Raw genomic sequence first — 25,914 nt, 5'->3', positions numbered from 1 at the left:
ATACACAAACAGATGTCATGGTCCTCCAGTCCTCTCTGACTTCCTGTCAGTGCTGTTGTTGTTCCTCTCTCTCTCTCTCCTGCTGTCCTCTCCACCTGGGTGGTGCACCATTCCAGGTTCCTGCCTTTAGCCAAAGCAACTGCTGCTCATCATCCTCATCCGATGCTTAAGGTGGTGGCTGAGCTGTAGGCTTTGCTGGATTGTTGTACTTAGTTTAGTTACTGTAACCAAGACACAGAATAACTCCAGCTTTTTCATTGTAGCTGAAGTACGGGACAAACTGTTCCTTTTCACCTCAATACGAAACGCGTAATATTTTCTCTGAATACGAGATGATTCAGTTTTTTAGGGGACAGTTGGCAACTCTACTAATTAACCTTATGAACAAAATAAAGTCCAACATCAGTAACATCATAGCACCCACCCAGCTGTATAGAAACTCCGTCATGCTAGCTAGTACCCAGTACGAAAAGGTCAACATAACAAAAATAAACTCCACCTAAACTTGGTTTATATCTGACCCAGATAGACTGCAGGTCATAACTTCTTACCTGAAGTTCAGTTCACACTCAGACCGGCGGCCGCCACGGGTCTCTGCTCCTCCTGTCTCACCTGCTGGCCTCCACCACTTGCTAATGGTACTCAATCTGTGGAGGCTCCATGATAGCCACCACACGAAGTAACGACCCTATCTAAATCCCAGTAATGATTAACGCGTTCCTGATTTTGGCATAATAACTAGTTACCGTGCTCGTTACCACAATAATAACGTAGTTACTCTAACGCGTTAGTCAACACTGGTGAGAGCTTTGTGACATTTACCGTGTTTGGAGTTTCAAGTTAGTTTGTTGTCTTGTGTAGTTCTTCTTGTCCTTAGCGGGCGACCAGCGGCGGTGGTCTGCCGCGCAACCAGTACGCTGCTGTAGGTGCCGCAGGTTCTCTTGCTTGACCAACGATTATCTTCCACGCTTTTCGATCTAAGGCGATGGTTCTTGCCTGCTCGAGGTCAAGTCGAAGGGCCTTCAAATCATCCTGGATTTGTTTCATCCATGTTTTCTTTGGTGCATTTCGATGCTCCCTCCAATCGGTGGGGCGTGTCAACCAGCGCAGGGAGGTGAATGCTGCCGCCGCCTGCCCAATTCTGGAGCGTATCTCCGCTGATGATGCCACTTTCTTCTCCTCGACAAGGGACCCCAGATATTGAAATTGTTGGACTTGTTTGATCTGCACACCATCAAGGTGGACGATCGTTGGTGAGCCGTCAGTGGTCAGGACTTTGGTCTTCTCGGCGTTAACCTTGAGGCCGTACAGTTTGGAGTGCTGGGCGATGTCATAGAGGATGTGAGTTGCCTCGGTGTCGTCTTCGGCAAAAATGGCGCTATCGTCAGCGAACATTAGATCGGTGATAAATCGATCGGTCGAGGCTTGGACTCCGCGGCGGCCCTCGAATGCTTTGCGCATTATCGCATCGATGACGATGTTGAACAACAGCGGTGACACCACATCGCCCTGCTGGACCCCTGTCATGATGGGGAATTCTTCGGACACTTCATCATGAATACGTACCTGGCTGGTCGAGCCATCGTAGGGGGTTTGTAGTAGCTCGATGATCTTCACGGGTATGTGTTCGGCTGCCAAAGCCCTCCACAAGGCTGGCCGGTCGATGCAATCAAACGCAGACTTGAAATCAATGAAGATGATGACTTTTCGGCGTCCGCATCTGATCCGTTCCTCCATGAGTCGACGTAGGGTGAAGATCTGGTCGCTGCAGCCTCGTCCGGGTCGGAACCCGGCCTGTTCTTCCCGGCTGGTCATCTCACGGTGCTTTTGAAGGCGTGATTGAATTATTTTCATAAGGACCTTGCCGACGATGGACAGTAAGCTGATGCCCCGGTAGTTTTTACATTCTCAGTTGTCGCCTTTCTTTAGGATAGGAATGACAGCCGCCTTCTTCCAATTTTCTGGTATCACATTTGATGTCCAGATCAGTTTGAATAATGAGTGTAGACATATGACGAGGACTTCTCCTCCAGCTTTGAGGGCTTCTGCTGCCACATGATCAGGGCCAGCGGCCTTGTTGTTCTTTAACGAATGGATTGTGAGTTTGACTTCTTCTACCATTGGTTCTGCATCAGACATCGACACCGTAGGAGGGTCGATGATGGGCGGCGCTGCAGCCGGACCTTGGGGCGGATCGTGATTGTAGAGTTCATTGAAGTATTCTTTCCACCGTTGCAGGCGCTCCGCAGTTGACTTTACAAACGAGCCATCCACCTTCCTGATGTTATCATTCATCGTCTTGCACTTGCCACTGAGACTACGTATGGTCTGGTACAACACCGTGTAGTCTTGTCGTTCGGCCGTATTTTCAAGTTCCTCAGTGACTTTGTTCCAGTACGCCTCACGGTCTGCTTTCATCTTCAGCTGCACATCACGGTTTAGCTGACGATACTTTTCAAAGTTGGTTAGCTTGGCCTTCTTGCGTTCAACGACCAAGTCGAGACACTCGTCCGAGATCCACGGTTGTGTGCGACGCCGGTTGTGTAGTTAGTGTGTAGTGTAGTCGTTGTTTTGTTTTGTGTGTCAGTTCTACTAGTGAATGTCACAGTTGCTGTCTTAAAGCCACCAAAGACAGATTGCAGTGTAAACGCTGAGTGACACACCTGGGGCCCGTTCTTCGTACCTCGCTAAGTAAGTTAGCTGGATTAGATTGTTGACGATTTCGCGTGATCTTGGATCGTTCGGTTCCCCGAAGCTCATCCGGGACTTGCTGTCATAGCAACAGAGCCGTAAGCGTAAACCTGCTCGGGAGCAGGTTTACTTTATGTAAACAGGATTAGATCGCGGCCACGCAGGTATGTCCGCTTCATTTATACGAAAGCAACAGCGATATTCCACCACTGTTTCACCATAAATAAATAACATCAATGTAACTAAAGATAATGCAGCACTTGATCCTTTTATTGATGTCACACAGATACATACAGGTCATTTCCTAAAAAAGGGAAATGTACTATTAACATTCTATTACATGTATGTGATTATTACAGATGTAATTCATATTTCAGAGTAGTAATTGTAAATTACTTCGTGTAATCAAGATGAGAGACCACGGCTATAAAAGCGAAGGTGGATTTGGGAAGTCTGTCGCAGCCATGTCCTGTCCGTATACGCGAGCCACCCATTGTGGAAGGTGCAAGATTGATAAGGAGAGTTTTCAGAATTCAGCGTATATTGCGGGACAGACAGGATCCTTTAGCTCAGCGCGACAGTGTGCTCATTGAGAGATATCGATATTCCCGTGAGGGTATTATTTACTTAACCAACTTGTTGACGAGGGGGTGCAGGACCACCACCTGTCTTTTTTTTGCTCTGCCCTTTTCTTGGTTGCTGTTATGAACAAACAAACAGATTATTTCAGGGTCTCTTTCCAAGAGACTGAAAGCAATATAAGTGATAAATATTACCATTCTGTAGAATATTCTTATATTTCACTTTTACTTGTTCCCATGTTCTAGTGGGTCCTGTTGTGGCTCTAATGTGAAAGAGGATATAATATAACAATATAATATAATGTAATATAATATTGGATAATATAGTGTAATATAATACATCTACCCTACCGCCTACTGGTGTTGGCCAGAGGGGCCGATGGCGCGATATGGCAGCCTGGCTTCTGTCAGTCTGCCCCAGGGCAGCTGTGGCTACAACTGTAGCTTGCCTCCACCAGTGTGTGAATGTGAGAGTGACTGAATAGTGGCATTGTAAAGCGCTTTGGGTGCCTTGGAAAGCGCTATATCAATCCACTCCATTATTATTGTTATTATTAGATTACTTACGAGTTTAATTTGTCAGCAACTTTCTGCCAGCCCTCTCTCCTTGCTTTTGCAGCCTTTGCAGTGTTCCCTTGCGTTCTGATTAAACTCTGAAACTCCTGAAATCCCTCACTCAAGAGTTCTTGCTCTGCTGCCGAAAATACCGAGCGCGCTCCTTCGACATTTTCGCCGACCAATCAGAGGGTTGCCGATCAATGTTTCTACTATCGATGCGTAGCCCCTTTTACGACACCCAGTGATCTCACATTACTTCATCCAGCTGTACTAATCGTCAACAGCAGGTGTGTTCGGAGAACCGGATTAGCGAGCTCACGGTTAGCGCGATGATTTGGTCTTGGATGTGTCATTTGATCTTGGATGTAGTAAGCGACGTACGAAGAACGGGCCCCTGATGTCAGACCTGCAGGATTTATCCCTGTGCTGTTCTCATCTGTGTTATAGTGGACACAAACTATTTTTTGGAGTTGCATAAATAATTTGTGTGCCTTCTTATTTGATGCAGAACACCTGATTGTTCTGTAATCAGTTTTAAATGGTTATATAAAAAAATGTCTGAGCCTTGGCTGCATTTTTAGGTAAATAGTACCATATAACTTTGTTTTTTGCAAAACTTGTGCATATTTTTTAAAAATGTACAATTTGTATTTGCATTTCAAGTTATGAAAATGATTCGTTAAACATGCTTTTGGTTTTTACAGTCAAAAATATCACTTTGTCTGAATTTAGATAAATAGTGCCTGATACATTATATCAAAATGGGTAAATAACAGATTGGCAGGATAAACAGTTTTTAAAGGTGAAATATAGAGGCCGAATCAAAAGTAGTCAAAAACAGCCAGTTATACCCTGGACCCCAGAGGGTTAAAGGCTAAAAGCAAAGTTGTCACAGAGTACTGTTTATATTTGTGTGTATTGCTGCAGCTTTTTTAAGTATTACCTTGGTGCCTTTGGGTGAAATAATGGTAATATGACTGATCCATATGCTCACAAAGAATAGCCACTTGTTTCTGTGCTACCAAAGTTCCCCGGCTTTCATTCAAAATGTGTTTATTGTCAGCACCGACACATTAAACTAGTTAAACATTATAAATGTGTTCAAGCTCACACTGAGGCCTGTGGGGCACAATCAGCCACTGAGACAGTTCACACATTTATATGTGTTTGTACATGAATATTTCATACTTTAAGAGTGCCTGTTTATTTAAGGGAGATGAACAAAGTACATTGGAATTGTACATAATAATATCATAGATGATAAATTAAATAGATTTTAAGTAGATGCTTGTGCATTCTTAAAGTCTCATATGTTGAATTGAACCATGTGATCTGTTCAAAGCCTCCCAGTCAGTGCTGTTCTCCATGACTGTCTGACTGTACATGATGTCATCAGCACAAACACTTTAAAAGTGATCATTTAGGACTTCAGCAATAATACAGACAGCAATGTAGTTAGCAATAAAACAGTTAGTTTTATTGGGAATTAACTTAAAAAACAAACAAACATCAGTCTCCTATTTTCTATCACACAGGAAAGAAGCATCAATATCTGATAAGACGTATTTATTTATTTATTTATTTTTTTTTGGGGGGGGGGGGGGTTCAACAGGAGAAGAATATCTCTAACAAGTTGATTTGTTCACATCTTAATTTTTAAGTGAAATGTGCATTTTGAGTTTATACACCATGTATATAACGGATAGGATAGCTCAGTAGGTAGAGTGGTGGCCCCATGATCGGAAGGTCGGTGGTTCGATTCCACTGAACGGCTACCCTGAGGTACCCCTGAGCAAGGTACCGTCCCTACACACTGCTCCCCAGGCGCTGCATTGGTGGCTGCCCACTGCTTCACTGCATGGGTTAAATGCAGAGGAACTAATTCCCTACGGGGACTAACACGCACACTTTACTTTATAAGGCGACCGTCCTTTTGCCGTATTTTTGTGTGCTGCGTTTTTCTGTCTTAACAAAAGGGGAACAAATGTGTTTAAGTTCACCCAGGATGATTTGCTTTAATTTTCACATGGTCTTACTGAGGTAATGCGAAAAGACTATGTGCACCTTAGCATATGCTACTTCCGGTGGCACCCAAAATGCACACACATGGAAGAAAAAGGTGAGAATACAAAATAAACTTACACAGGCAGACAGAACACACAACATGAATGAGGGTAGATCGCAACACTTTTGGACTTTTGCAAATATGTAATGTCCTGATAAATCGAGCAGATATTTGAAGTTTACACAGCTACATTCTCGACTGAAAATATCTTAAACATTTATTTTGTGACCAAGAAAGAGTAATATTAAAACAAAGTAGCTGCCGCCATTGTTGGAAACTGGAATTGGCCGTGCTATGAATTCTGGGTTAGGTTGGGCCACAAAGAATACACCCGACCCATCCTTTCAATCTAAGGAAAAGGACACATTTGGAGGAGTCTTCGAGGTTGGACAGTCTTCGTTGCGTTGCTGTAACGTTATCGACCTACAAATGCGGCCTGCAAAGGATGCAGCCCCTGAATTTGGACACAGCAACGATACTGGAGACGGCTTCTTCTTGTTTTTGTGTTGAACACTAGTTGACCTGATCGTGACTAGTCAACGAATCGTGGCAACCCCAGTTGTTATTATTGGATGACTCTACACAGGTTTAGCTGAGAGGTCGGTGACAGAAAGTGATTATAGGGTTGTAGCTTACACCGTCCCGATCATTGTGTTCTTATTTCTTAGAGCAAAAGAAGTGTCAGTCTGGACAAATGAACAGAAAAACTAAACAGAGGCAGATTCTGTTGGCATTGATATTTTTTATATTGTCATTTGTGCTAAAATATATAAATATATAATCATTGCCTTTATGTGTCCTAATATGGCTATAATTATGAAGAAGAAGCCAGACAGTCAGAGGATTTATTTTCAACCTTCTACTATTTCCTTTATCTGTGTCTGTGCTGACAAAATGTGCTTTCTTTATTTAGAGTGCAGCTTAGTCCAGAGATGAGCTATGTTATACATTAGGAAAGCACCATGTTCAGTTTCTTCTAAAGTGCAAGACTTCACACCTTTAAATGTTTGTTTGAGACATGACCTATTACAAGTTCCTGTTTTTATAGTTTAGCAAGGTGCTTGTTTCTGCTTTTCTGCATACCTCATACACACGGTTTAAGGTCATTGAAAGGTCACGTGTCTATGTATGGTATAGCTGGAAACACATACACGCACACATGCAGTCTGAGCAGAAGAAAAGCTGCTCTGGAAACATGAGCAACAGTTTGACAGGTGAACAGAAAGATGGTGAAGCTCAGCAAACACGAAGCAATTTGATAACAGAACAAAAGAGAAATGTCTCCCAAGAACAGCAACGACTTCACAGTTTAAAGAAGAGCGATGATTCAAAATCAAAGAGCAACTCAGAGGATAAACAGAAGAAAAGTGATTTGATTGAGAGGAGAGTGATTCTCAGAGACGGTCACTGAACAGGAGACGTGACGACTTTCAGGACGCCTCACTGACATTCATTGATGCAGATGATGATTTGACTGTGACTAACCCGAAGATAACAGTTATATTTGTTACCATTTATGATATTTTGACTCTAAATGATGTATTTTTTATTATCGTAAAGCATTTCTAAAACCAGTAACACTGAGATTTTATCCACTTCTGTCTGTAGTTTTGTGTCATGGTCACAAGTCTGTGAAAACAAAGTGAGTGTAATCTCTAAGAGTTCAAACTTAAGTGCAAATTAAAATATTTTGATGAAAAAAAAAAACCATCAGAAATGTTTACATGAACCAAATCACAAAAATTGGAAGATGGAGGATGGAAAACATGTAAAACAATCAGGTACTGAGCAGAATTAATGTGTGGAAATGTCACATCAGGTGTTCAGCATTAAAGGGGACATGAAACACTACATGTATAAATGCTGATGTACATCATGGAGCCCAGCTCTCAAAAACTGACACAGATGTAACTCTGACTGTGAAGCTTAATTTAAGAAATAAGTGCTTAGAGTTATAAAAAGATGTTCAGCACCATCTTCTGTCAGTACAGAGCATCACATCACCAGGTCAGTTGGTTCGTTTCAGTCAAAAGACTCACATCAGTTTATGTTAAGTAACTAATAGCAGAACCAATAACTCAGTGAAAATAAGGACACTAAAACTAAACATCAGTTTAATGGGGTCACTGTTGTGCTGCAACAATGAGTTTTATGTTAAAACCGAGGATATACTGTCTGCTTTCACCGTCTGTCTCTTTAGCAGTAAGAGGTTCTGCGCTGTTTGGTTAGCTGCACTGACACAGGAAAATCCAGCTGTTAGCTGTAATGTTCAGGTCTGTGAAGCACTTTATGAACGAGGACTTCATGAAGGAGAGTCTGTTTGACATGTTTTGTGAACTTTACGTTCTTATTTCTTAAATCCAGTTTCACAGACAGTTACATCTGAGTCAGTGTTTGAGAGCAGGGCTCTAAGATGTAAATTATCGTTCATACATGTGGTGTTTTTTAATGTCCACTATAAAGGACAAATGTAATTTCATGCATTTGAACCTGCTTTACATACAAGAACATGTTTGAGTAAATATTTAACAATTTTTCACGCAGAACCACTTAACAGTGTCCCAGCTGTAGATCTTCTGTCGTGAGCTGAGAGAAGAAGTGTTTCTATAATCTGCTGCAGAGGACTGTGGAAATGTTTGCTGCATAAATCAGCAGCTACAAACACTGAGAACCTGCCTGGATATCAGCATAAGGACGTGTGTGAGGGGTCACTGGCTGCCCCTGTGTCTGTCCCACCTGTGTTGGAGAACAATAAGGTTTATTATAAAAGCATTGTCTCCCCTTGATGCAACGTGAAGTTCTGTTTTGTGTTTGAGTCTTTACAGGTGTGTAATGTTACTGTACCTTATAGGATTTGTTCAGAAGGCGCAGACAGACTCTGTATCTGTGTGGACGAGGAAATCATCTGGTTTTACTTTCATGTAAACATCTGGCCTCAGACACATAACTTATCATTTGTAATTTGTTCTGTGTTGTAAAGATTTTTTTTGCAAAACATGTGAAGCTGAAACACTTCTCCATCTTCTTCTGTATCAGTAAAAAAACATTAAGACCTCTCCTGGGAACTGACAGTGACTTGAAAAAGTATCATACCCTTTGAACGTTTATACATTTTGTCACCTTACAACCACCAACTTAAATGTTCTTATTAGGATGTTCTGTGATAGACCAACACAAATAGTGCAGAACTGTGAAGTGGTATGAAAATGATACATGGATTTCAAAATTTTAAGCAAATAAAACTCTGAAAAGTGTGGCATGCATTTGTTTTCAACCCACCTTCATCAATACTTTGTAGAGACACTGCTCGCTGCATTTACAGCTGCAAGTCTTTCGGGGTTTGTCTTTACCAGCTTTGCACATCTACAGACTGAAATGTTTGCCAATTATTTGTTGCAAAATGGCTCAAGCTCAGCCAGACTGTGAACAGCAATTTTTCAAGTCTTGCCACAGATGCTCAGTGGGATTTAGGTCTGGACTTTGACTGAGCCATTCTAACACAAGAATATTCTTTGATCTAAACCAGGGGCAGGCTGGTGTCCTGCAGGTTTTAGAGATCACCCTGGGGTTTGCAGTTGTAGCATGCTTTTTCCATTTTTGGATGATGGATTGAACAATACTCCTTGAGATGTTCACAGCTTGGGATATTTTTTTATTACCTAACCCTGCTTTAAACTTATCTCCAACTTTATCCCTGACCTGTCTGGTGAGTTCCTTGGTCTTCATGATGCTGTTTGTTCACTAATGTTCTCTAACAAACCACTGAGGCCTCCACAGAGCAGCTAAATAGGTGACTTCTGAAGGTAAATGAATGCACTGGATTTAAATGAGGGATATCAGAGTACAGGTGGCTGAAAACAAATGCACGCCACACCCTTCAGACTTTTACTTTTTAAAATTTTGAAAACCATGTATCATTTTCATACCACTTCATAATTATGTGCTACGTTGTGTTGGTCTATCACAGAAAATCTCAATTAAAAAAAAGGTGTCAAAATGTGTAGAAGTGCAACAGGTATGAATACTTTTTCAAGGTACTGTAAGCTCATGCTTTGTTCAGATTGATCAGAACTAAATACACAGATTAAAAAAGATGAAAAGAACAAAATAATACATTTGAATAAATGTATTATTCAAATGGGGGGGGAATAAATGTCCCCCCTCCCAGCCCCAAAATGAATTTCATACTAATTAAAAAAACTTTCCAAACCAGGTTTTCTTTTTATAAAATTAACTTTGGTGTACTCACTCTTAGTTCTAAGATCTTTAAACTCAATAAGAGAGGAGGTGATGTCATCGTATTCATCTGAACCTGCAATGTTCATATTTTATTTACAGGATTGTAAAAACATACCACATGAAATTAGTTTCATTAAATCAAAAACAAGTTTCATCTCTAACTGCTCTGTGATTTCCAGCACATATACTGTACCATTTCTATTTTTCACTTGTGTGACTGATTCATAGACGTCAGCAGTACCTAAAGAAAAAAACAAGCCAGGCTCACATTAATCATTTTATTACAGTTACACTAAAGATCAGAGCAAACACAGAAACACTGTGTGAGTCAAAACCAGGACTGTAAGATCTTTAAATGTTCTTTAAAAAACTGCTGAACACAAACTGAACCTGATAAATGTTCGTGTTAATGGAGGTTTAATAAAAGTCAGTATCCATCCATCCATTCGCTTCTGCTTATCCTTTTCAGGGGCGCTGGAGTCTATCCCAGCTGTCATAGGTCGAGAGGCAGGCTACACCCTTAATGTGTGTGTATGTGTTAGTCCCCATAGGGAAATAGTTCCTCTGCATTTAACCCTTTCACCCAGTGAAGCAGTGGGCAGCCACCAATGCAGCACCCGGGGAGCAGTGTGTAGGGACGGTACCTTGCTCAGGGGTACCTCAGGGTAGCCGTCCAGTGGAGTTGAACCCCCGACCTTCCGATCATGGGGCCACCACTCTACCTACTGAGCTATCCCTGGACAGGTCGCCAGTCTGTCGCAGGGCTCACACACAGGGACAGACAACCATTCGCGCTCACATTCACTCCCACATTCACACCTATGGGCAATTTAGATTGATCAATTAGCCTTTCCCCACTAAAAGTCAATATTAATAATGATAATAAGATGGTTTAAATACTGACCATGTTGAAGAGAGCCGTACACATGAGTTTCATTCTGGTTGACTCCATGATTTGTGGAGGAGCCCGGACTGTGACTCTCAGACTGGATCGACCTAAAACAGGAAATAAACATAATTGTCATGGTCCTCGGTCTTTTGACCCAACGGTTTGTGTTTTTCATTATTATGATATTGTGTTTGTTCTGTTTGTGTACTGGGGTTTAGACTTTTTAGTTCCCAAAGTTTGGTTTCTGTGTTTCCTCTGTTTAGAGTCTGCACTTAGAGTCTCTGTGCATTTCCTGTTTTATTGTGAAGATCCATGTCTTCTGTTAGTGTGTTCAGATTATGTTTTCCCCTGTCTCGTCAGTTCGATTTGGTTCAGCTGTGTCTGCCTCCTGTTTGCTATTCCACGTTTCCCTCTGTGTGTATTTATAGTGTGTGTCCTCGTGTGTTTGTTGCTGGTTCGTCTGTGTTCTTTCCCTGCATCATTCTGTGTCGTCCGCAGTGTCTCCCTGCATCATCATTTTGCCTTTGCTGTTTCTGTTTGTTTCACCTCTTTATGAATAAAACTTATTTGCATCTCAGCTGCCTGCATCTTAGGTCCTAATTCTCAACCTCCACTCATCTGCCACGGCAGACGTGACAACAATAAATTCAAAAGTAACTGATGTTTGTTTAAAATAATAATAAAAAGTATTTTACCAACCTGGTGAAGCATGAATCTGTAAGATAAGATAAGAATACTTTATTAATCTCAGAGGAAACCAAGCGGTCACAGTGGCTCAAAGACAGTAAGAACAGTAACTGACTAAACTAAATAATATAATATATCACAAAGTATGAATAATAATGCACACCACAAAAAGTAGAGAATTTCAATTCTGTTGTACCAGCTGCAAATGGCAGCATTTCATCGTGCAGTCGATGGATGTTAGTAGCAGCAGGTATAGAGTATTGCACATTGAGATATTTACAGACACCAGTGTGTGCATGTGTGCTTTCACATGATGATGTATGTTGTAGAGTCTGACAGCAGCTGGAAGGAAAGATCTCCTAAATCTCTCCTTCACACTGTGGGTGCAGCAGCCTGTCACTGCAGGAGCTGCTCAGTGCTGTCAGAGTGACCTGCATGGGGTGGGAGGTGTTATCAGAAACAGGGGTTACAGCTGAGCCACCATCCTGTCACTGACTGCCTCCACTGGGTCATGAGGACGTCCCAGAACAGAGCTGGTCTTCTTCATCAGACTGTTCAGATTCTCTCATTTACAATTATTATGTTTAATTGTTTCACTGATATTTGTGTCATCAGATCAGAATGAATGTTTGAATATTTAAAGTGAATGTAGTAAATAATCTCTGTAAAACTATCTAATAGTGAAATGTTCATATTTATTTACAGGTTTGTAAAAACATACATTATCACATGAAATTAGTTTCATTAAAATCAAAAACAAGTTTCATCTCTAACTGCTCTGTGCTTTCCAGCACATATACTGTACCATTTCTGTTTTTCACTTGTGTGACTGATTCATAGACGTCAGCAGTACCTAAAGAAAAAACAAGCCAGGCTCACATTAATCATTTTATTACAGTTACACTAAAGATCAGAGCAACACAGAAACACTGTGTGAGTCAAAACCAGGACTGTAAGATCTTTAAATGTTATAAAAAACTGCTGAACACAAACTGAACCTGAGAATGTTTGTGTTAATGGAGGTTTAATAAAAGTCAATATTAACAATGATAATAAAGACTGTTTTTCAATGCTGACCATGTTGAAGAGAGCCGTACACGTGAGTTTCATTCTGGTTGACTCCATGATTTGTGGAGGAGCCCGGACTGTGACTCTCAGACTGGATCGACCTAAAACAGGAAATAAACACAATAAACTCAAAAGTAACTGATGGTTGTTTAAAATAATAATAAAAAGTATTTTACCAACCTGGTGAAGCAGGAATCTGTGAAAGAGACAAATGTTATTACACATGTTTGTCATGTATAAATTGTTCCACTGATATTTAGTGTCATGAGATCAGAATACATGTATATGTGTGAATAATTAAAGTGTATGTAGTAAATAAACTCTCTAATACAGCATGAAAAGAAGAGGCTCTTACACTTGGACTGTCTGCAGCGATACAACAAGAGCAGGAGAATAATAATGAGAGAGACTCCACAAACCAGTCCAACCATCAACCACACAGGAGATGAAGAGCTGTCAGCTCCTGACACAGTTACTGTGAACAAACAACAAACAATAATTAATTATTAATAAAGTATAAAACAAACACTGAGAGCACAAATCTCTGCTAAGGCAGCTCACTCTGTTGACAGCATTTACTTTTAAAGGAACAATATTGTATTTTCTGTGTATTTATTTTGTTTTATTTGTACTGTGAGAAGTTTGTAGTTCAGTAAAAATAAGTCCAAAGGCAGATTTGTTTCAACATGACAACAAGAGCAGATGTGAAATGTAAAAGTGAGGTCAGAGGTCAAACAAATGATATTTTAAATGTTTATACAGTACTTTCTATATGTTGACAAGACACAACACCTTTGTAAGAATCATAGTTTTTTATGTCATAAGGATTTTTTTAGTCATAAAGTTGACCTTGAAGACCTCGGTGGCTGTAGCCAAATGTTAATGGATAGTTAACATGACTGCAGCTCGTCAGTGAGGTAACCAGGCAGGTCTGCTGGGATCCTTTCTAGGAAAATAAGGTTTGTATGCTAACAGATTTTCCCCTTGTTTCAGTTTCTTCATGCTTCAAGATTTGTTTTCATGCCATCATTCACCTCCAGTCAGACGCCTGCCACCTTGGATCATTGCCCCCCTATTCACCACCACCGCTGCCCCCCTCGGAGCCTCTTCCTCACTTGCCTGCCTGCCCATCGTTCAGCAGTTCCACAGACCTCTGCCTTCATCCACTAAACCCAGCTAGTCTGGACTCCAAGTAAGGCATTGTTGCAGCCACTTTATGAACACTCTCTGTCTTGTCACATTCCCTCAGATTTCCTGCCCTAACTGCTCTCTCCTCTCCCACAGATCTGCCGCCCTCACGCTGTTATGTCCGCTCCTCTGGCCTGTCTCTCTCACCTCAGTTAAGATCTTTTTGTAGGACTCGCTCATTAAGTTTAGGTTCATTTATGTTTTGTTCTTGTTGACTGAGTCAAAGCTCACAAATCTGTTGTGTTAAATAAATTATCCTTTGTTTGATAAAGAAACTGACTCATTACATCCTCTGCTGTTTCCACCTGAGTCCATCACTTGAGTCCTGATCACAACAATATTAAACCTGACAATTTAGAGATATTACATAATAGTTTTATAAAGTTCTGACTAATAGACTCAGGTGGCTTCAAAACATTAAAAGAGATAATATGATGTTATTTCTCAGTCATGAAACTCATTACAGAAAGACACACTGTTTTGATCCTGCTCACCTTTAACTGACATCCAGCTCTGTGCTGACTCTCTTCCTGAGTACTGACACTTGTAGAACCTTCATCAGACTTTGACACTGCAGAGATCTTCAGCTCCCCTCGGGTATCATTTTCAATAAGTTTGTCATTGTGATAGAAAAACACATTGGAAAGTATTTTTTGTGTTCTCAAACTGCAGCTCAGATTAACAGAAGCTCCCTCAGTCACAGGATGAACAGGACTCACCAGGATAGAAACATTACCATCATCTGTGAAACAATCCACACACAATTGTTTCAGTCACATCAGCTGGTGCACACTTTGAGAAAAAGCTTGTGAGTCGTGTCTCATGATCTACATGCAGATCTGGTTTTCTGAGTGATTATGAGGACTGGAAATATAGTTGGGTTGTTCCCTGCAGGAGTCAAATTATTGACGGTGACATTATTGAATGGTTGAAGGTGAAATTGTAAATGTTTGTATGTTTGTGTTATTTTGCATGACGTGTTTCCCAAATTTCTCTGAATTGAGACATTAAAGGTTCATCTAATGTGACGACAGCGATGTTGAGCTTTGTTGAGTTTTATTCTGACACAGAAAATATAAAATACTGTTGGCAAATTAAGACAAACTGGATTATGAAAGGATGAAATTAGACAAACAACCAAGAATATTTTGATGCTTTTCTGTCTGAAATTGTCTGAATTCTCATTTTTGTTTGTGTTGCCACATAGAATTACTTCACATACAGCAAAGCTGGGACAATGTTCATGTGACGTCTAAATCATTCAGATCCAAGAAGTAAATGTATAATAACATACTCTGTACAGTGATGTTGACTGCACTGCTGAACTCTCCTGATCCAGACTCACACCAGTACACTCCAGTATCTGACTTTGATGTGTTGAAGTTACATGTGGATCCAGTCATTCTCCTACAGTCAGAGAGTCGGCCTCAGAGAACTTCCTCACTCTCCACTCAGTGAAGTTTCCCTCACAGGTCAGTGAGACAGAGTCAGAGTGAAGTGTTGCACTCTGTCAGGACTCACTGTGAGAGACGCTGCTGAATGAACATCTGGAAACAACATGCAGTGAAGAGACAAAGCTCACAGATGTTAGGATTCAAAATATCACAGTGAAAATATTTGTTTGTTTGAAGCTTTTGTTTTGAAAATCAAATTTAATAGTTCAATATGATAAAGTGTTTGTTTGGTGAGACAACACTGAGTCTGACAACAAGCCCTGAATCACACAGACAGTCAAATCAATGGAAAACAAAGGAGCCGAATACTGACATGTTTAAGATGATCTAACCCACATGCTTTATCTGCTGGCAGCTCATGTAGAGCTTGGTACAGGTCATGTGACATCATGAGCTTTGAGTCATCACTCTCAGCATCATCCACCTGATACAGATCACTCTGAACACACTTCAGTCATTTGCTGTAATGTTTCTGTCATAATTCTGTGATATTGTCTGTTTCACAGATTCCTTCTACAGTGAGATATTTTGCAGCAGCAGGACCAAAACTAAAAACCTTTGAAGTATATTTTAAATGAACAATAACAGCAGCTGTTATTTGTGACGTCTTCTTCTAGCGTCCATCTGTAGTCAGTGTTTGTCTTGTATTTGTCAGAGCTGTTAACCTGCCTGCTGACATCTTTGTTTCTTTATTAACTATATTTGACTTTTTATCTGAACACCTACCTGAGCACTAAACAAAGAGTCTTAACTGTGTAAATCCTGTCTGTGCACCAAGTAAAAATAATCAGTACAAACAGTAAACATAGTTTAAATATCAAAACATTTAAAATCTCATAGATGTCTTTTGTTTTTCATGTTATCACATTAAATAAAACTGAAAAATAAGAAAAGGAAACGAAGAAATTCAGTTTGGTTTGATCACAGAGAGAAAGGAAAATATTCAGTTCAGTTCTTCTTTTGGGGAGTTTTAATGTACACAGGCATAAATGGTTGTCATGGAGATGAGATTTTAATGGTCTAAATGTTGTTGAATAAAAATGATGACCTAACATGAGCTCATTGAAAGGACAGAGAAACAAACTGACCTGCAGACCAGACAAACTTTGGTTGACTGTGATCAGTGTGATACTCTGGGTCTCCTCTTCCAGCTCTGCACACATATCCTGCTGTGTGTGTCTGTCCATGAATGATGTAGGAGTCCTGTGCAGTCCCACTGCCATCAGGTAGCAGCTCATAACTGGAGGATTTCTCTGATAGATCAGGAACAGCTTTATACCAGTAGAAGCTCCATCCTGCAGACGGATGTTCAACCTCACAGTTCAGAGTTACTGAGGCTCCAGGACTCAGCCATGATGGAGACACAGTGAGGACAGGACGGGGTTTATCTGTTCAACAAAGATTTTCTCTCAGTGAACATGTAGTACAGTCTCTGAACAGTGAGCTCAGTTTATACAAAGAATAATAATCTCAGTCTATATGAACAGAAACACATTTTACAAAGTGTTCAAACAGCTTAAAGGAAATATGACAGCAAGCAGGAGAAACCTGAGTGAGGGGAAGAGATTCAACAAGAGAGCAAGTTATAAACAGATGCATTTTTACTTCCAGTCTTTCAGTGATGGTGTCCAACTTCAGACCTGGTGGATAAAATCTGTTTGATGCAGTTTAAATTAGGATTTGGTGAGTCACAGTTGGTTGTCTTTGGTGTCAGTTAGCATGCTATGTGCTTGTTCTTTACTAAATCTGATGTTGAAGCCTCTGATAGCTAAGATGAGACCTAGTAAGGTTGTTTTATATTCTTTTGCTGTGGAAGCTGACCTTTCCTGTCGATGTGCACAGATGTCTTTAGGCCACATTAATAAGCACGCTGCATTACAGGGAGCAGTTTGGATGTGATTTCCAGCTGAACTGTTAGGAATGCTGGAATAAGACTTCAGTGTTTATGTTGCACAACAGGCCAGGTTAATTAGTCGAGTGCAGATCTTGGCGTTGAAACCTGATACTGCTGAACCTTAATGATCCACCTCTAGGAGATCTGAACTTCCACTGAAATCTTCTGTTCCTAATAATAATGTATACTTTATTGATCCCCATGGGGAAACTCCTCTCTGCATTTAACCCATTCACTCAGTGAAGCAGTTAGCAGCCACTGGCCGCCCGGGGAGCAGTGTGTAGGGATGGTACCTTGCTCAGGAGTACCTCAGGGTAGCCGTTCAGTGGATTAGAGCCCCCGACCTTAAGACCTTAACAAAACCCCTGGATTCCTGATGGATCAACTGATATTCCAGAGAAACTGACTCACACTTCTGAACTGTGACACGACTCCACCATAAACTCTGTTACTGCGACACACAGAGGATTTAATCCAAGAACTGATTCCACACCAGACTGTGACTGTGAAAGGTTTTCTCTGTAAATCTGTGGACAGCTGATTTTGTGCTTTCAGTGTTGTAATTCCATTCATTGTGTTGGTGTTGTACTGGTAACTCACTGTGTTACTGATTATTCCTAACCAGCCACTCTGCAGGTCTAGTGAGTAAACTGAGTCGGCTCATATTGATCAGAGTTTGAAGAGCAGCTGAAAGAAAGCTGGTTAACCCTGAAGGAGCTAACACAGGTTAACTTGTAGTTCACACAGATAAGAGTCAAACTAACTTGAACTGGACAGAGAGAGAGACATTTATTTATATTATTGTTTTACTTTTATTTATTTTACTCTGGTTTTTGGATGCATAAATTAATGTAAACTGGAAACTGTTTGTATATTTCCGTGCCTTCTGTTTCCCAAAAACAAGTTCAAAGTTCACCCTGATCTGTGGTCTGTTATTTTAGGGCAGCTAGGTATAAACTGCTGGTGTGAACAAAGACTCTGGTCCTAGTTATCTGTAAATGTCTATGTAACCCATGGTTATTTTTATTGTAAATGGGTTTTTTTTTTTAAGTTTTACTCTTTGTTAAGTTTAAGTTTTCCTATGTACCGTGAATGCACCTCAGCGCTGCTCTACGGTGTGCATTATATGTGCTCCATATTTATGGAACGCCAGGACTGCCATAATGAATTAATTAAATACACCATTAAATAATTAATTAAATGTGGCAATAATTAATTAAATTGGAATCAATTAATTAAATAAATAGTTATGATATATGTAATTAATTAATTATTGACACATTTAATTAATTATTTATGTATTTCACGTTTTTAATTAATTATTGACACATTTAATTAATTAATTATTGACATATTTAACTTAATATTTATGTATTTCACATTTTAATTAATTATTGACACATTTAATTAATTATTGACACATTTAATTAATTATTTAATGATATATTTATTTATTTCATTTTGGCAGTCCTGACGCCTGGCTCTCATCATGAAATAATTTTATCTGTCAGCCTCACCCATCAAACTCAGGGGGCGGGGTAACGCTGATCGAGTCAAAACCATTGCTTTGGCCTGGTGGCCATTGTTTCTAGCACACAACAACCGGCATGTGGAAGCTAACAGAACTGAGCTTTGAAAAACCCTGTTTGTGTGTTACCAAATACCGTTTTAATATTTTTTTAGCCGAGAATGTAGTGGTTTAATCTTCATGTGTCTGGTCGGTTTGTCAAGATACAGCCTCTTTGCAAAAGTGTTTCGATGATTTCGGAGATGTCGTCCCAGTCTCACGGCAAAGCGTGGGATAGACCCGCTCGCCTCGCAAGCAATCCCACCGACAAAGCGCAGGCCCCGGTACACAGCTGTAGTAACCCCCGCTGACTTCTTTTACTGAGGTTATATTTATCGGTGTTTTATTTCCTGATGTTCTTATGTGTCCTACGTGTTTCAGTCGCCAATTCTGAATTATAACTAACATTAAAAACATGTTTAGGAGGAGAGAGAGCAAATAAATCTGTTTAACATCTGATCTTTGGGTTTTTGTTCAGTAATCAGCGTGACCTGTGTATAAACACATAAAAGAGATAACGTTGGTGTTTCCGTCATGTAGTAACTGCTGGCTTTAACTGTACAAAGGTTGTTCGACACTATGAAACACATACAGACTTCATGATGTTCGGCTAATATTTTTATTGTGAATATTAATCACGCTGACCTCGCTCTGTACACCACGCAGCGAGGTCAGCATATCCACGATATCCACGATATCCTCAGCTCCATGAGTTAACACAAAGTTTCCCAGCTGACTATCTAACTGCCAACTATTCCAGAGACGTGAAAATATACAGCATAAAGAAAAGTGTAAGAGACTCAGCAGCAGATTAGAATAACAGTTTGTGGCGTGAATAAGACACGGCGGGACCACGGAGCAACGTTCAGAGTCATCTTTATTTACATCTCACCACACCCACAACACCCCCAAACCCCTTCAGTCCCCGTGTTTTAACTAGGCGGGCGATGATTAAGGATGCCGTGCAGGTGCGTCCGCCCTCCCTGCACGGCACCGCAGACCACGCCCCACCACACAGTTATACATTTAATAAATCACCAAATGAATCAAGAAACGAGCAAACCTGTTCCGACAATTTTGAATTTGTAATTCCCTCAGCCTGCAGACTCGCTGCTGTTTAAATGTTGAAAAGGAAGATTAGATATAAAACAAACGTCAAACATAGACTCAGTCTGCCTTCACATTTGATATGAGGCCAGCACGTATAGTGGCCTCAGCAGGCTATTACTGAAATACACGTGCTATATACTATGAGAGGTCCTATTAACATGTTTAGTTTTAAAGGACACCTTCCTGCCTTTAGTCTCATTCATGAGTAGTATTCGTTTTCTTCTAACATCCAGAAGTCTGCACAATGTGTTTCATAGTTTGTAACAAGCCTTTGACAGGTAAACATAACATGACCGAAAAAGCAAAAAAAAAAAAAAAAAAAAAAAAAAAGAGAGAGAGAGAGAGAGAGAGAGAGTGTTGACATAAGAAGAGAAAATGCTCTCAATTACGGAGACAGGCAAATGGTTCATTTATGTTTGATGTGTGTTTATTCCTCCCTAAATATCGTCGGTGAAGTTTGCCATGCACGTCAGATTTTCCTGCGCATTTTTATACCTCTGCCAACAGAGAGAGAAAAAAAATCACATTCTAACAGACAGCTGGTGCTTAGAATACAGTTGAATAACTATTAAAAAACAGATGATATTTAGATGATAGTTCAGTCTAACACATGTGCCAGTGAACATTAAACGTCTGTGAAACTATGCAGTTATGAAACGTAACTTTAACCTCAGCCAAACCGATTTGCTCAGTTGTAAATAAAACAGCGAAGTAAACGTGACCCGACAGACAGAACCTGAGTGAATGAAGTCCAGCGTTTAACCACTGAGAGCTAAAACTCAGCTGAGGTTTGAAAGCTGTGTGCTGGTGATTGGACATCAGCCGCTGATAAGCTGTTCGCCTATAAAGTGCTCTGTAAGGAAACAAGCTCCAGCAGCTCTGCGCTCGGGGAAAATACTATATTTACTTATCTTGTGCAGTTAAACTGTGACTATCACCAGGTAACTAGGCGTGTTTCTTGAATTAGCAGCAGGTGTTAAACAGCTGACAGATGAGGAGGAGGATGCATGCAGGTAAACTGAGGGTCTGCTGAGCTGATCGCTGGTTTCGTGAGAAAAATGTCAGCTCGTTCTTTATGTTACAGAAGCACAGAGACACAAGACCAGGCGGAAAGAGACGATCGTTCGGTGAAAATGAGAATCTGCGAATGCAACATGTGGAACACGGAGAGTGGAATATGTAAACAAACCGGTTAATGTACCCCCTCGGTGCGCTCTGCATGCTAACTGTTAGCAGAGCTAGTGAAATCTCTGAAAACATCTGAGCACTTTTGCAAACATGTTCTATGTTGACAACCTGACCAGACATACCGACATTCGCGGCTAAAACACTGTTAAAAGTGTAGCTGGTGACAGAAAAACGGCCTGTGATTTGATCTGCATTCTGGGATAACTGGCTGCCCCAAGTCTACACAAGCAATCGATTATCTAGGATCGACCTGTTTTGACTTACTTTGCACGGCAACCAATCAAATGTTAGAGAAGCTGCATGGGCAGCGTTAACCCCGCCCCCTGAGTTTGATGGGTGAGGCTGACAGATAAAATTATTTCATGACGAGAGCCAGGCGTCAGGACTGCCAAAATGAAATAAATAAATATATCATTAAATAATTAATTAAATGTGTCAATAATTAATTAAATGTGTCAATAATTAATTAAAATGTGAAATACATAAATAATTAATTAAATGTGTCAATAATTAATTAATTAAATGTGTCAATAATTAATTAATTAAATGTGTCAATAATTAATTAAAATGTGAAATACATAAATAATTAATTAAAGGTGTCAATAATTAATTAATTACATGTGTCATAACTATTTATTTAATTAATTAATTCCAATTTTAATTAATTATTGACACATTTAATTAATTATTTAATGGTGTATTTAATTAATTCATTATGGCAGTCCTGGCGTTCCATACATATTGTCTGCGCGGAGCAAGGTACATCTCTCTGTATATTGCACTGTGTTTAATGGGTAAAAGAGCTCCATGAAACTTTGTTTTGAGCAGTGATTTTGTTTTGTAGATGCACAAAGCTGTTGTGGAACTTTCAATCCTGTTGAGCTACAGAGTTAATGTATTGTGTGAAGAATATCCTGGTGAGTCTCGAATTATGCAAATTGAATTGTGATACACAGTCTGGTTTCAAAGTTATAAAATCGGTCAGGATATGATGTTTTGTTGGAAATGTGATTGCAGAAGCTGTTAAGGATTTCTTAGCTGTGTTAGCCCTGTGAGAAGTATGCTAGCATACCCACATGTGCTCCCTGGGCTAATGCGCTTGCATGAGACACTTTTCATGGTTCACTTGATTTGCGCTAAAATGTATAACATTGTTATTGGCCAGTAAGAACTGTATAGATGTATGATATGTAAAGACACTTCGAGGAATTTGATTTTACTTTTTAAAATTTGTACAAATGGGATACAGGGAAGATTAGTCGGTAGAAATATGTGCTTTATTACAAGAGAAGTGATTGCTCCGCAGATTTGTGTGCAGGCTGTTTTTTAAAGAAAAAACCAGCCTGCAGCAGATCTTTTTGGTAGAAATCTGCTGCAAGGACCGAGCGGTGCCATTTAAGGACTAGGGATCGGTACCGGTATCGGTTCTGACATAAACAGTAGTAGCCAGACGAAAAGCAGCGCACATTTCGGTGCTTTATTTTGGTGCTTTTTATTCGTGAGATGTCATACACTTTGGACTCTAGCCAATCATTTTTCCTTTCCAAGGATAGAAGGCGGGCCCAGGTACGTATGTTCTTTTAGAGCAGAGCTACAGATTAAAAATGCCCAAGGCGAAGCAGTCAAAAGTCTCGCTGTACTTCACAGCAAAAGATGCAAACTCAGCAGCCTGCAACAAGTGCTTTAAGGTGATACTGTGATACTGTGCAAAGGAGGTAACACCTCGAATCTGATGAAACACCTGGCGAAGCATACGTTTTTTTAAAAGCCGAGAAATGCACCGTATTTGATAGCTTGCTGCAAGACCTCACACCGAGCAGCGCATCTACTGCGGGTGTGGTGCCTGTTATCGGACCCGGAGCTAGCAACATCCCCCAAGAACCCGAAGAGGAGAGTCCTGGCCCGTAGCCCTGCCAGGGTAGCAGAAATGATGATGGATGATGATGGCAGCAGCAGCCGTTCTTCTCTGCGTGAGTAGCTTAGCCGTATAGTGACGCATGACAGCCACGAGAAGCCGACGGGTAAAGAGATAGTTTTTTATCGGATTACGTTGTGGAAGAGAAATTGTTCAGCCATGTTTCCGATGCAACAAAGAGGCGACAGATGGCCTGGATTGCAGCCATTCGAAGACCAAATATAACGTCCAGGAACACTTCAGCTCACATGTTAGTCTGCTCCAAGCATTTCCACAAAGGTAGGTCTTCTGTTGTAGTTATTACGTAATTTATCATAACATAATTGTTGATGTAGTTACAAATAAGTCTTATATTGATTTGAATTGAATTAGTTGCGCTACGCTGCTTTGTTCACTGTGGCTTTGCGGGCTAATGTTTGTTGTGTTTTGTAGGAAAACCAGTCTACAAAATGCTGGAATGCGATCCAGACTGGGCACCTTCTATCAACCTGGTCATACCGAGTTTAAAGCTGCTACATAGCGAGATTTGATCGGTTAAGAGAGAGAGCGATATCAAAACAGCCACGAAACGTCCCGCATATATGTGCCCAAGGGTTGTATTGAAGCAATCAAGTGATGAATAACTGTTTTCCAGTATGTTGTGTTTTTTTTTTTTTTGCATTGTTGATTTGTTTGTCAGCGAAGCAGCTAATAAAGCATGATGGAATACAATTTTGCATCTTTCTTGTAAGATTCTATAATAGAATGAAACAATAATACCAGTTATAAATAAAGACAATAAATTGAATGAATTACAAAACTCATTTTTTTTCTATTAGATCGAAAATGTTGTGTAATACTACAACCTGAAACACAAATAGTTGCGTTTGCCTGTACAGGAGATAGAGGAAAAAAATTTAACAACAGCTGTGAAATGGAATAGTCCAAATCACCAAAAGTAAACTGGACCTGGGCTTGTTGCAGGGATCTGAAGTTAATAAACATCTTGTGAGTGTATGCGCTAAAACTTAGGACCATATAATAATAAATATGTCCGTGATGAAAGTTGGGCAGCACGCTAACGTCCTTACTCCACTCTGTATGCTCGTATGGGTCTGACCCTTTCAATCCTTTGATTTTTTGCTTGTCCTTTTTTTTTGCCTTTTCGTCAAGTCTGTCTTTGTACGGACCTGCCGTGTTGTCCGTCGTTTTGTACATAACTGTTTTTGGGGTAAATAAAATGCAATTAGGGATTAAAACCACAGAATTAATGATTACCGGTGCTGGAAATACTAGCGCTTGATGCAGTGTTTTGATTTTGTTGCCACGGGTACCCACAAAGCAATGGTGAAAGTCACGTGGTCTGTCAATCTCTATAAAATGAGGCCATATTGTTGTCTGCAGTTCAGAGTTCATTAAGTGAAAAAGATGCAGTGTGTGTTTCTGATGAGAGCAGACTCTTTAACTAAAGCCTCTAAGATTAATTTAAAAGAGGTAAAAAAACAACTGAAGTAACTGCATCATATGTTGGTGCAACAGGTAAAAAATAAAAATAAGACAAATGCAGAAGAGAAAATATTGGATGTTACTGTTGTTCTTAGTGGATGTGGTGGAGCAGCTGAAACAGGTTCAGCATTTGTTCTGCACTTCATGTATTAGAGCTGCACAGCAGAGACGTTACTCTGATATGTTTTGTTCTCTTCACTGTGAATAAAAAGCTGCTTTTTACAGTTTTTTGTTATCAGAATAAAAGAAAAATATTTTACTTAACAGCACAAAAGAAACCGCTACAAAGCTGCAAAACAAGTGATTTCACTTATTTTGATAGGCAGATGATGTGGATGAAACTTACTTATACAGTCAGTCTGATGATATCACTCCACTCTGTTAACAAATAGTCCCTTCTGCCCCGGCAGCTGTATCCTTCACCATCAGATTCAGTAACTGTGATTCTGTATTCACTGGATGTTTCAGGTATGTTTTTCTGGCTTTGTCTCCATTCATACGTCCACTGAGCTCCTTCACGTCCCTGAATCTCACATCTGACAGTGACTGTCTCACCGCTGTATATCTGAGTCCAGGATGGCTGCAGGGTCACAGTGGGCTTAGTGGGAACTGTTCACATAAGAATGATCCAGTTAGAAGAAGAGAAACATAAAAACATGGCTTTTTATAACATAAGAGTAGAGTCACTGCAAAGCAAATGATTCACAGACAAACAGTTTAAACTTTAAAACAAAGTCACATCATAACAATTTCAAACTGTAACACAACATTTTTTACAAAGTCTGCAGTATTTACTTTGCACAGTTATCATCTTTTGTTCAGATTCCAAAAGTTACAGATTATTTTTCATGAGTTGACAGCAGATTAAGAAGACTGGAAGAAATTATAGTGCGAGAAACGTTTTCTAAAAGTTCTGATGAAACTGGTGCAGTTGCTGATTTGGGACATTGGCGTGTGTCACACTTGTAGTTATTGTATAACAAACAGGTTTCAAGTGGTTCTAACAGATTTTTCATGAACTGAACCTTAAACCACTGATGCCCTAATGCATCTGTTCTGCACTGGAGGTTCTCCTAGCTGTCGTATCATTAAAGATATTATGACACTCATGAACACCTTTATTTTTCATTAATTAAAATAACTGAATGCCATTAACAATAATTACATGAAAGAATCTAAGTGTAACCTGTAATGTAGCAGAACAGTCTCTAATAAAATGAGGTTATATTGTAGCCAAACCTGAAACGTCGAGGAATTAATGTAAAAATGCTAAAAACAAAGGAAGTAACTGATCTGCAGTGATAAACTCCACATGTGCAGCCATGAGGTCAAGAT

The 25,914-nt window shown here is 40.1% G+C and overlaps 1 protein-coding gene across 1 annotated transcript in view; it reads right to left on the bottom strand.

The window, feature by feature from the left end:
- Positions 1 to 14,512, bottom strand: part of LOC113018842 (uncharacterized) — an 83,715-nt gene extending 69,203 nt beyond the window's left edge. The window contains exons 1-7 of the mRNA XM_026162244.1: positions 14,461 to 14,512; positions 13,134 to 13,253; positions 12,959 to 12,974; positions 12,788 to 12,879; positions 12,516 to 12,563; positions 11,723 to 11,738; positions 11,039 to 11,130 (exon numbers count right to left, since the gene is read on the bottom strand). Coding sequence (XP_026018029.1) covers positions 11,039 to 11,130; positions 11,723 to 11,738; positions 12,516 to 12,563; positions 12,788 to 12,879; positions 12,959 to 12,974; positions 13,134 to 13,253; positions 14,461 to 14,473 — 397 coding nt within the window. The 5' untranslated portion in view covers positions 14,474 to 14,512. The remainder of the gene's footprint in view (positions 1 to 11,038; positions 11,131 to 11,722; positions 11,739 to 12,515; positions 12,564 to 12,787; positions 12,880 to 12,958; positions 12,975 to 13,133; positions 13,254 to 14,460) is intronic.
- Between the last annotated feature and the right edge of the window lie 11,402 nt (positions 14,513 to 25,914).

The sequence above is a fragment of the Astatotilapia calliptera genome, chromosome 3 (assembly GCF_900246225.1).
Source record: "Astatotilapia calliptera chromosome 3, fAstCal1.2, whole genome shotgun sequence".
NCBI lineage: Eukaryota > Metazoa > Chordata > Actinopteri > Cichliformes > Cichlidae > Astatotilapia > Astatotilapia calliptera.
The sequence above is the reverse complement of the archived record's forward strand: the minus strand, read 5'-3'. Positions and strand labels throughout refer to the sequence as shown.